The 12,292-nt window shown below is 35.8% G+C and overlaps 1 protein-coding gene across 1 annotated transcript in view; it reads right to left on the reverse strand.

Moving 5' to 3' along the window:
• CEP135 (centrosomal protein 135) overlaps positions 1–12,292 on the reverse strand; it is a 68,401-nt gene that overhangs the window by 20,223 nt on the left and 35,886 nt on the right. Inside the window, exons 13-14 of the mRNA XM_007450260.1 lie at positions 9,681–9,758; positions 2,513–2,664 (exon numbers count right to left, since the gene is read on the reverse strand). Of these exons, the coding sequence (XP_007450322.1) occupies positions 2,513–2,664; positions 9,681–9,758 (230 nt within the window). The remainder of the gene's footprint in view (positions 1–2,512; positions 2,665–9,680; positions 9,759–12,292) is intronic.

Below are 12,292 nucleotides of genomic sequence, written 5' to 3' on the forward strand. Positions count from 1 at the left end.
GGGAAAGAGAAAATGGGCCCACCAGGTGGATGAAAAGGAATATATGCTTTATCTATCTGAGTATCAGCTTCTTAAATGTCTTCATGTTAAGGGAAACAGAACTTGATGTGATTAAAGGGACAGCAAGATCTCTATTAAACATATCAAAAGTTGCATGAGGTTTGGACAAGGCGACTTTATTTCCATACAGTTCTTGGTATTATGTTTGTATTGGGTTCAGCTTTGGATGTGAACTTGACAGCCTGAACTCATGGTTCTAATGTTTACCGATGTACACTGATATGGAGAATGTGACTGACACACCTTCCTCAGAGACAAGTCTGATATTTGTCAGAGCAAAAAAAGTCACGGAATCCTGCAATCTCCCCATTATTACCTGTCTGTGTTTACAGACAAACAAAGGTAAAGAGAAAATTCTCCACAACCCATTCCTATAACACAGTGACTGGATTATTCCTAGATGAGGGAAGTAGCAGGCTGGGTAAGAGGAAAGGGTATTAGTATAGCAAAGGAGCTGCACGGTAGGGGATCCAAGGGAGGGCACTGAAAGCTCTGTCTTATAAGACTGGAAAGGGCATCCTGTGAGGGAAGGAAAGGGAAGTTATAGCTATAGTTTGAAGGAAAAAGCAAAATGGACTAAATGCAGCTCCAATCATCTGGACACAAAACGGAAAAGGATAGACTAGTAATTCTGGGTGACAGAAATATACCATGGTATTTGTACTTTGGAGTTGAACATAGACATGAACCAGAGGGGGAGAGGCCATTCCATTCAGGTAGCTCTCCTACATAGGATGTATGTAGTGCCTTGCAAGGGAAAAAAAAAAAAAAAAAAGGAAAAAGAAGCTTCTACCTTAGTTCTTCCTAAACAGTATTCCTTAATTAAACAAACAGCCAGCTCTTGGTCTTATTACATAGTTTGTTTTGATTTTGTGTAACAAATGTTTCCTAAATCTCGCCACTGTTCTCCAAGTTCATTGCCACTGTTTCACTCCAGACACATTGTCTCCATTGTCTGCCATCAGTCTCTTAAGACTCCAAATTCACCTTCCCTATTTTTGTGAGAGTTCACTTCCTAAGAGGCATGGTAGGAAGTCACCCCCTTGGTTAAAAATCTGTTTGTTCTCCAAGTTTATAAGATAAAATCCAGACACTCTTGGTTATCATACCAAGTTCTTTATTACCTGACTTCAACCTGCAGATACAGCCTACTTGGGCCATACTGACTTTTACCATTTTTCAGACACATCACCTTTTAGACTCTGTATATAAATATTCTGATTTTACACTTCTTTGAAAGAAGAACGAGAAGAACAATGACATAGGTAGCAAAAAACTCTGTAATTTCCAGCAATTCTACACTAAGGAGTACAAATAATCTGAAGTACAGGCATACCTTGGAGATATTGTGGGTTTGGTTCCAGACCACCACAGTAAAGAAAATATGGCAATAAAGTGAATCATATGGATTATTTGGTTTCCCAGGGCATATAAAATTATGTTTAATACTCACAAACATAAAAAACAAACTTACGGTTAACAAAGGGGAAGGGGGAAGGGGAAATTAGGAGTTTGGGATTAGCAGATACAAACTACTATATATAAAATAAACAACAAGGTCCTGCTGTATAGCACAGAGAACTATAATCAATATCTTGTTATAAAACGTAACGGAAAGAATATGAAAAACTATATATATAAATATATATATATGCATATATATATATAAGTGAATCACTTTGCTGTACACCAGAAACTAACACAGCATTGTAAACTTCAATAAAAAAAAATTAAATTAAAAATTCAAAGCCATTAAAAAAATAAGAAATAAAAGTTATGTCTGTACTACACTGTAGTCTATTAGGTGTACAATAGCATTATGTCTGAAAAAAACGATGCACATACCTTAATTTAAAAAACCTTATTTCTAAAAAATACTAACCATCATCTGAGCCTTCAGTGAGTCATAGTAATAGTCAAAGCTCACTGATCACAGACCATCATAACAAATATAATAATTATGAAAAAGTTTGAAATATTGCAAGAATTACCAAAATGTGACAAAGAAACATGAAGTGAGCAAATGCTGTTGGAAATACGGCACCAATAAACTTGCTTGATGCAGGATTGCCAAAAACCTTCAATTTGTAAAAAACACAACATCTGCAAAGCACAATAAATTGAAGCACAATAAAACAAAGTATGCCTGTATCTGTTAGGGAGATTTTAGAAGGAAGTAGGTACAAAAATTTGCCTGCAATCATATCAAGCTATGCAAGTCTTTAAAAGTACAGATACTCAAAACTTACCCAGATTCACTCAGTGAACAGGAACCTCCGGAGATCAGTCCCTAAATCCATACATTACAAAAGCTCCAGCAAGTGATTCTGCTGCAAAGCCAACTTTGAGGACTACTGCTTTTCAAAGGCCTAGTCCAAAATGCCACCATTATGAACCTTATATAGCAACAAGCTTGTTCCCAGAAGAGAAATGAAACTTTCAATAAACTTACCTAAGTGAGTTCATCTCTGTTTTCTGATGAGATGAGTCACCAGCCACATGGCTAAGTTTTTGAGCTTGGAGTTCTACTTTTTTCTCTAAAGACTCTATTGTTTCTTTCATTTTTAACATTTTAGACTTTAATTCACATTTTTCGTTTTCAAGCTATAATTAAATTTTAAAAATTAATAGGTATATGTCTCAGTTTCTTTTCCTTAAGCACTCTTTCATAATATTTCTGGAAGAAAACTAAGGAAATAAATTAGATTTATTTAAAAATACTTTAAAAGTCATGTGTACACTTTAGGTTCTAGATGTCAGAATAGGAAAACACATTTTTCTCTCTCTCCTCTTCAATATCATGGAAATCAAAGAAAAGATACCAAAAAAGAAAGGGAAGAAAGGAAGAAAAGAATGTATCCATAACAGCAATGAAGGGAAACCACTAGCAGGTCAAAATTTTGAGAAATTTCTAAAAAAAAAAGTAGCTAGGACTGAACTGAAGAAAAATCAGAGCAGAAAATACCGTAACCCAAACACAAAATGGACAAAATTTATATGAGGAACCTGTAACATGTCCCTGAAGAGCGTAAAACACAACCTGACTTAATGTGAAGACACACCATATTTCTGAATGGGAACACAATATTGGAAAGGGATTAAAATTTCCTGAAATAACTGTAAATTCAATAAAATTTCAGTAAGAATCCTGACATAACCTTTTTAAAATTAGATGGGTGACTCAGATTTCATTCTAAAATTTATTTAGGAAAAAAGAAAGTTAAGAAAAAACAGTAAAAATGGGGGGCGGGAGGAAGACTGCAGCTAGACTTGCTTTATGAGATATCAAAATAAATGAAAAAGCTACTATAATTAAGACAGTATGGATTTCACATATGGACAAGCAGATACATCACAGATGTAAGTTTAGAAAAGGCAGCATTTTAAGAAAGTGGGAAAGGAATAAACTTTCTAAAAATAGAGCTGGGATAGCCACTCATTGGATACAAAAAATTAGCTAGATTCTATTTTATTTTAAGTACAAAAATAAATTCTAGATGCAATAATGATCTATATACAAAATTCAAAACCAAGAAACATGAGTGATAAATTTCAGTCTTCCAGTTGAAACTGTAGACTGACCACACACATTTTTAACACCCCTTCTTCTGGAAACAGTGCTAAAATGACAGTAAAGAAATAAGGTTATATACTCATAAGTACGGAGAGAACATGAGAGAAAACAAGGGTGAACAAGTGACTTCAAAAACTTGTGGAAGACAAAGAGCAGAGAGTGGTTCAGAGTGGAAGAAAGATATATACAATCTAAAGCAGGGTCTGAACCTAGGAACTAATGACCTTTGAGGCCAGATAATTCTTTGTTGTGAGGGCCGCCATCCTGTGCACTGTAGGACGTTTAGCAACATCCCTGCCCTCTGCTTACCAGATACAAGAAGTACTTTTTCCCCTAATTGTGACAGACAAAAATTCTCCAGATATTGCCAAATATTTCTTAGGAGGCAGAACTGACCCCAGTAGAGAATCACTGACCTAAAATGGCCACAGTAGGGAATACCAATGAGCGCAGCCAGTTGACTTAGCCTGAAGAAGCTCAACACATGGAGGCATGAAGCCGTGAGGTGGGATCACGAGGAGAACTGAACAAGGAGATTGGCTGAAAGTCTATATACTGGGACACTCATACCCCAGTTATCTCTTTCTAGAAAATTCTCTTCGAAATCCAATATATTAAAAAAATCAATAGGACTAAAAGACAAAGTTGAGGCAATCTCCCAGAAAGTAGAACTAAAAGTCAAAGAGAAAATAAAGGATAAAGGATAAGAACATCAGATCTCTTTAGGAAGTCTAAAACCAACAGATAAAGCTCCAGAGAGAGAAAACAGAAGAGTATAGTAAATTGAAGACACAAGATAAAGAGAAAACCCCAAATCCTTTCAGAAATAAAAACATGTCATGTACAGAGGACTCAGAAAAGAATAGCATCAGACATCTCAAAGAAAGTTGAAAGACCAATGGAGAACAGTATTCAAAATTTTTAGTGAAAATAATTTTCCAATCTAGACTGCCATATGCCTAAGCCAAATCATAAATTATGAAAGTTCAATAAAGATATTTTCAGATGAGTACCAAAAAAATTTCCTCCCATGTACTCTTTTTCAGGAAACTGCTGGGGAAGATGCTATACCATAATGAAGGAACAAACCAAGAAAAGAAGAAAACATGAGGTTCAACACAGGAGACGGGGACAGGGCAAGTCTTATGAGGACAGCTATGGAGAGACATAGTCCATAATGAATCAAGATAGAAAGCTCAAGAAGGGATGTATTCGGGGAAAAAAGACCAGAACTGGTAAATTTGAAAACTCAAAAAATATTGAAAGGCATGTGGCAGAGATGGAGTTCTTGATAAAAATTAGCAACGAAAAACAGAAAAGTAACAAATAACAAAATGAAACAAAACAAAAGCAATTATTAACTCCAGGAAAATGGCCTACAAGAAAAAAGATAAGAGTAGTACTGTCCCACTTGGCTGAGCTGTAAACCAAGAGAAGTCTTGGTAATATAAACAATAACTACTTAAGTGAGCAAAATATGTAATTAAACTATGTAATGGGGAAAGAAAAGGGGAGTGCTAATCCATCATCTACCATCACGGAGACTCACTAAATAACCTTAAATCAATAAAGACTAAATAGCACAAGCACATTATTTAGAAACAGGGAGGTAAACACCAGGAAAGAGAGTTGTGGATGATAATTTGTGGGATACAGAGGTGGGAAAGGTAAAAAAAAATTTTTTTGCACTAAAAATCTTCCAGAATTCTTGTTCAAACAAGAGTACATGTGTGGTATAAAGATTAAAAACAGGGACATTTGTGTACCCATCACCTGGCTTAAAAAATATTACCTGAACCTTTGACACTACTGTGAGCAGTCTCCAGTGACATCCCCTAACTCGTGCCCACAGTATTCACTAACCTGAGTCTTCTGTTTCTCATTTCTTGCTTTTCCTTAGCACACCACATTTGTATGAATCTCCAAACAATTTACAGTTTAGGTAGGTTAGCATGTTTTTCAACTTTACATAAGCAGAACCACACTGCATGTTTTCTTCAACATCATATTTGCAAGATTCATGCATGTTGATGTTTGTAGCTATTATTCATTCATTTTTGTTGCTCTGTAACACGCCATTGTATGATTTACCACTGTTTATTTTCCTCACAACTGACATCCAGATTGTTTTCTTTTTTCTGTCAGAGAGTAAACATTTTAGGTTTTGTGAGCCATATGGTCCTTTGCCACTACTCTACTGTAACAAAGAAACAGCCATAAGCAATGTATTAACAAATAAGCATGGCTGTGTTCAAATAAAAACTTTATTACAAAAACAGACTGGAGACCAGATTTGGTCTAGGGGCCATAGTTCATTGACTTTGATCCAGGGTTCATATCTACAAATGTATTTGCTGGCTAACAGAGTATGCCTTTGCTAACCTAGAACAATGTCAAGTTATTCTCCAAAGAGGTACCACCAGTTTGCACTCCCAGAAGCTTCACAAAACTAATAATACTAGCTATAACTTGTTAATTTCTGATGGATGTGAAATGATTTTGCTGTGGTTGTAACTGGTATTTCCCCTATTATTGAGGTAGAACATCTTTTTATATTTATTAACCATTTATAATTTCTTCTGCCATGAAGTGTCAATTCACATCTTCTGCTGAGTTTTTTTTAGGTTAAATGTATGGTAAGTTGTTCTCTGCATTAGTGGCTTGTCTTTTCAATTTATGGCTATTTGATAAACAAAGATGTTCTTGTCAATGTGGTCCTATTTATCTATGTTTTCCTTAAAGGAATAAACTTATTTGTGTCTTGTTTAGGAGCAAACACTGGCACCTGACACCTGCTAGCTGTGTGATCTTGGGCAAGCTTCCCCTCTGTTTCTTCATCTGTGAAATAAGGATAATATTAGCATTTACTTCTTATGGCTGTTGTGAGAACTAAAACTATATACATGAATATATATAAAATGTTGAGAATAGTACCTGACACACAGTAAATGCTATATAAATGATTGCTATTATTATTATTTTGCCAAGGTAAAAAAGATTTTTCTCTTGTATTTTCTTCTAAAATTTCTAGCTATTTCTTGAACATTCAAGGCTGCAAGTAACCTTGAACTGATTTTTGGGTCTGGTATATTTTAGGTAGGATCCAATTCCTCTTTTATTTTTTATTTAAAAAAATCTATCTATCTATCCATCTATCCATCCATCCACCCATCCATCCATCCATCCATCCATCCATCCATCCATCCATCCATCTATCTAGACTGCACCGGGTCTTAGTTGTGGCACACGAGATCTTCGTTGCGGCATTTGGGATCTTTTTGTTGCGGCATGCAGACTCTTAGTTACGGCATGTGTGTGTGATCTAGTTCCCTGACCAGGGATCGAACCTGGGCCCTCTTCATTGGGAGTGCAGAGTCTTTCCCACTGGACCACAGGGGAAGTCCCCAATTACTTTTTTATATACATATATATGAACAATTGTCCCAGAAACAATTTTGTGGGTTTGCCCTCTACTGGGTTTTATCACTCTCTTAATCCCTGAGCACTACCACCCTATCTTAATTAATGACTCTAAAGCCTTCATATCTAGTAAGACAAGTTCCACACCACGTTCTTCTTTAAAATTTGTGATTCTTGGCTCTTTGCTTCCATGTAAATTTTAAAATCTATTGTCAGTGTTCACTCTCACACACATCCACCCACCCACCCATCTTCTTGAGATTTCAGCTGAAACTACATCAACTCTACAGATGAATTTGGCGAGAATTTACATTTTTTTATAAACGTAGTATCTGTCACCTTTTTAATAAATTGGATATATCTCTCCACTTATTTAGGTCTTCCTTAATGTCGTTCAGTAAGGATGCAAAATGTTTTCTATTAAGATCCTGCAAAATTATACATAAGTATCTTGTATTATTTATTGCTATGAAAATGGTATGGATTTTCTTTTTATCTATCTTGCTTGGGATTTGTCATGCTACTGGAATTCACTGTACATCCTGAATCAGAGGATTCCTGTGTTTTCTATCATACCTAGAAAAGTATCAGTTATTATGTCTTCAAATACAGCCTTCTCCCATATTTTATTATATTCTCCTAGAATTTTGACTAAATAAATGTTGGACCTTCTCACTTTATTCTCTAAGGCTTTAACTTATTTTATATTTTCTATCTCCTAGTCTCTTTCCAATGACTTCTGGTACTTCAGATATATTTTCCAGTTCATTAATTCTTGCTTTCAGATTCTGGGCAGGCTAGAGTGGCAGGGACCCTTCTACCTGAAGTAACTAAAAATTTGGGCAAAGTATATGGAACAATGGTTTTCAAGACACTGGGCATTAGGCAATGATGGATAGTGACCCCTGAGAGATGAAACAAGTGAGATGAGCCCTATAATTGTCCCAGTTTATTGCCTGAAGAATTTCCAGGCTGAGGCACAGGGAAAGAAACCAGCTGGACCTGGTGATTCCCCTAAGTTCAGAATACAGGACTGAGAGTCAAGGGAGGCCAAAGCAGTTAGAATTTGCAGGGCAGATGCTGGAGGAGAACTGCACAGAGTGAGAGCACCAGAGGCCTATAAAGGGTGCCCCTTGAATCTTCAGCTGAGTAGAGCACAGCTCACAGAGAGCTACCCAAGGCCAGGGAAAGAACCAAAGAGTTAGAGGGAACAGTACTGAGGGCTCATGCAGGGCCAGGAATAGGTTCTTATCCCATCAGTCATTTGAAAACCTCATAATTCATGAGGAAACTGGTAGTGAGCGTACTCAAAAAGATTTGGTTTCAGTAGTAAAACAAAATTAGTCTGAAACTAAATGCCATTCTAGTCCCACCTAATTAAGCTTAAAAGCAAAACCAAAAAGTAACAAGCTGCTTCCATCTGACTTAAGTGTATCCCAGAACAAACTTCAAGAGTGTTTCTGGGAATACAAGCTCTCCAGCAACCAAGAAAATAAAATTCACAATGTCTGACACCCAGTCTAAAGTTACCAGGCATACAAAGAAGCAGGAAAATACAACCTATGAGGAAGAGGGAAAAAAATCAACTGGCCCAAAGCTGATAGAAACAGATGATAGAATTAGTAGACAAATAAAAACAGTGAAGACAGGGAAAACGAAACTAGTCAAAACAAACACAGAAAGAAAAAAAGACTATCAGAACACATACCAATTTGTTAAAAGCCCTATCTCTAGTGAGAGCAATAAGGAGTGAAAATGATTTTCACTTTTTACTCTAAGTCTGTATTACATGATTTTTTAAACAAGAGCAAAACAACAATAATCATAGCTAACACTTACTGAGTTCTTACGATATGTTAGTAACTATACTAAGTTCTTGATATCTATTAACTCATTTAATTTTCATAAAAACTCTAAGAAGTAAGTAGCACCATTTCTATCTTACAAATAAATTAAGGGATGAAAAGTTTAAGAAACTTGCCTACAGGTAATAGGTGACAAAGATGGATCTGAATCTAAGTAGTCAACCTTCAGAGTACATACTCCTAGTCACTGTTATACAGTTTCTCTAACATATTATTTTGTAATTTTAAAAACAAAAAAAAAAAGAAAAAGAAAAACAAATACCATATGCTAACACATATATATGGAATCTAAAAAAAAAAAATGGTTCCAATGAACCTAGGGTCAGGACTGGAATAAAGACACAGATGTAGAGAATGGATTTGAGGACATGGGGGCTGGGGGCAGGGAAGGGTAAGCTGGGATGAAGTGAGAGAGGGCATGGACATATATACACTACCAAATGTAAAATAGATAGCTAGTGGGAAGCAACTGTATAGCACAGGGAGATCAGCTCGGTGCTTTGTGACCACCTAGAGGGGTGGGATAGGGAGGGTGGGAGGAGACGCAAGAGGGAGGGGATATGGGGATGCATGTATACATATAGCTGATTCACTTTGTTATAGAGCAGAAACTAACACAATATTGTAAAGCAATTATACTCCAATAAAGATGTGAATTAAAAAAAAAGATAAAGAAAAAAAAACATACAGTACATTAAAACTATAATTAAAATAGTCATTCATACAACAAAATATACCCCAAATTCAGTTTGATAAATTACCTGGTGATTAACACATGTCAAATGTTCAACAGTTTTCTCTAATTCTGATTTTCCCAAAATACTCATTTCATGGAGATGCTGTAAGAGAATTTTATAGAAGATGTTCATTCACATCAGATAATAAAACAAAATTACCAAAATAAGCAATGCAAGTCTACAGTACTATTTTATCTGTCTTTTTATAACACAGAAACATTTTAGAAAGAAAATCATTAGAAATTTTACAAAAACAATGCTTTTGGTTGAAAACAAAAACACAAGAGGTTCTCATCTTTTATGCTTTACCTCCATGTATGACTATAACAGAAGACACAGATTGGTATGGGTTCATTTATAAAGATTTACACAGATCAATCCATTAGCACAACTATAAAGGGAAAAACCCAGCAGGTTAAGTAAGCTCAGGAGAATGCCCTCATGAGAGGAGATGAAAGAAGAAAAGAATATAAAGGAAGAACAGATGGGATCAGAAAGACACAGGAAGCAGAATACTGCAGGGCCATGCAAGTGATCAGTTTCAACAATGAGCTGGTCAACAGTGTAAACACGAGTGTTGTTATTTTTGTTTATATTACCTTATCCAACTTTTGCTGATGCTAAGTCTAGGACAAGTGATATGTTGGTGTTCTGTGAGAATTTTTCCTGCAAATTCTTACTTCCATCCATGTTATTCATTAAAAATAAGTAAAGACATCTGATGTTTGGATTATATATTTCATTGAAAAGGTCACTGTGCTGTATGCATTTTTTTGTTTATTAAATCATTCAACCGGTATTGAGTACATACTATATACCCAGCACCAAGTAAGGTATTAGGAATACAGTAAAATGGATAAAGTCTCTGATGTCATAGACATTATAGTCTATTAAAGACAAACCTTAAACAGATATTAAAATAAAATCCATGAATATTCTGCTAGGAAAAGGAACTTTATGGCTACATATTGAAAGGGAGTCTAGGATCTAGGGTTCATTTCCTTTGTGAGGAAATGATGTTTAACTTGGCTATAAAGGATGAACAGGAATTAGCCAGGTGAGGGTACGGGAAGGGGTGAAGGATTTTTTCCTTAGAAAGCTGAGGGCAAGAAAAAGTCCATTAAGCCTGGCGTTGAGAAACTGAGGGGTGAGGAATGGGGGGATGAGCTTGGGGGAAAGAAGCTAGACCTTGAAGTGTGCAAGGACCAATCATCAAAGTCCCTGAAAACAGTTAATGGATTTTAAATAGGAAGTGATGTGATCGGATTTATATCTTTGAAAGATGACTCTGACTTCAGTGTGAAATACAGATTTGAGAGGCCCCTAATACACTAGTGCAGTTGAGAGAGAATAATGGCCAGAATAGGATGGTAGCAGGGGAACAGAAACAAGTAGGCTGATTGAAGAGAAACCAGTGTGAGCTGAGGAGCCAGATTCTTTGTGACTTCATTAGCAGGTGATCTTGGACAAATTATTATTACTGCTTTTTTTAAATTAAGGTATAGTTGATTCACAATATTATATACCTTAGGTATACAACATAGTGACTCACAATTTTTAAAGATTATACTTCATTTATAGTTTTTATAAAATATTGGCTGTATTCCCTGTACTGTACAATATATCCTTGTAGCTTATTTATTTTATACACAGTTGTTTGTACCTCTTAATCTCCTACCCCATTTTGCTCCTCTCCCCTTCCCTCTCCCCACTGGTCACCACTAGTTTATTCTCTATATCTGTGAGTCTGATTTTTTTTTGTTATATTCACTAGTTCGTTTTATTTAGATTCCATATATAAGTGATAACATACAGTATTTGTCTTCCTCTGACTTACCTAAGCATAATACCCTCCAAGTCCACCCATGTTGTTGCAAACGCCAAAATTTAATTCTTTTTTTATGGCTGAGTGGGTACTCCATTGTGTGTGTGTGTGTGTGTGTGTGTGTGTGTGTGTGTATGTGTATATATATGTATATATATATGTGTATATGTATATATATATATATATATATATATCACATCTCCTTTATCCATTCATTTGTTGATGGACACTTAAGTTGCGTCCATATCTTGGCAACTATAAATAATGCTATGAACATATATCTTTTCGAATTAGTGTTTTCATTTTCTTCAGATATATACCCAGGAGTGGAATTGCTGGATCATACAGTAGTTGCATTTTTAGGTTTCTGAGGAACCTGCATACTGTTTTCCACAGTGGCTGCACCAATTTACATTCCCACCAACAGTATACAAGGGTTCCCTTTTCTCCACATCCTTGCCAACATTCGCTATTTGTTTTTTTTTGACGACAGCCATTCTGACAGGTATAAGGTGATATCTCGTTGCGGTTTTGAATTTCATTTCTCTGATGATTAGCGATGTTGAGCATCTTTTCACGTGTCTGTTGGTTGGGCAAATTATTTAAACTCACTGTAACTCAGAGACCGCATCTGTAAGCATTACCTGACTAAAAAGGCAATTGTGAAGATTTATTGAGATAGCTCTTGTAAAAAGCACTCAGAACAGAGCTTCCCACATGGAAAGGGCTTAATAAATGTTAACTATTATCTAAGAGGTAGCATCAATAGGACTTTGTGATTAAATGAGAGTTAGGAGCTTTCAGGGAAAGA

This window comes from Lipotes vexillifer, unplaced genomic scaffold, assembly GCF_000442215.2.
Source record: "Lipotes vexillifer unplaced genomic scaffold, Lipotes_vexillifer_v1.1 scaffold1288, whole genome shotgun sequence".
Classification (NCBI taxonomy): Eukaryota; Metazoa; Chordata; class Mammalia; order Artiodactyla; family Lipotidae; genus Lipotes; species Lipotes vexillifer.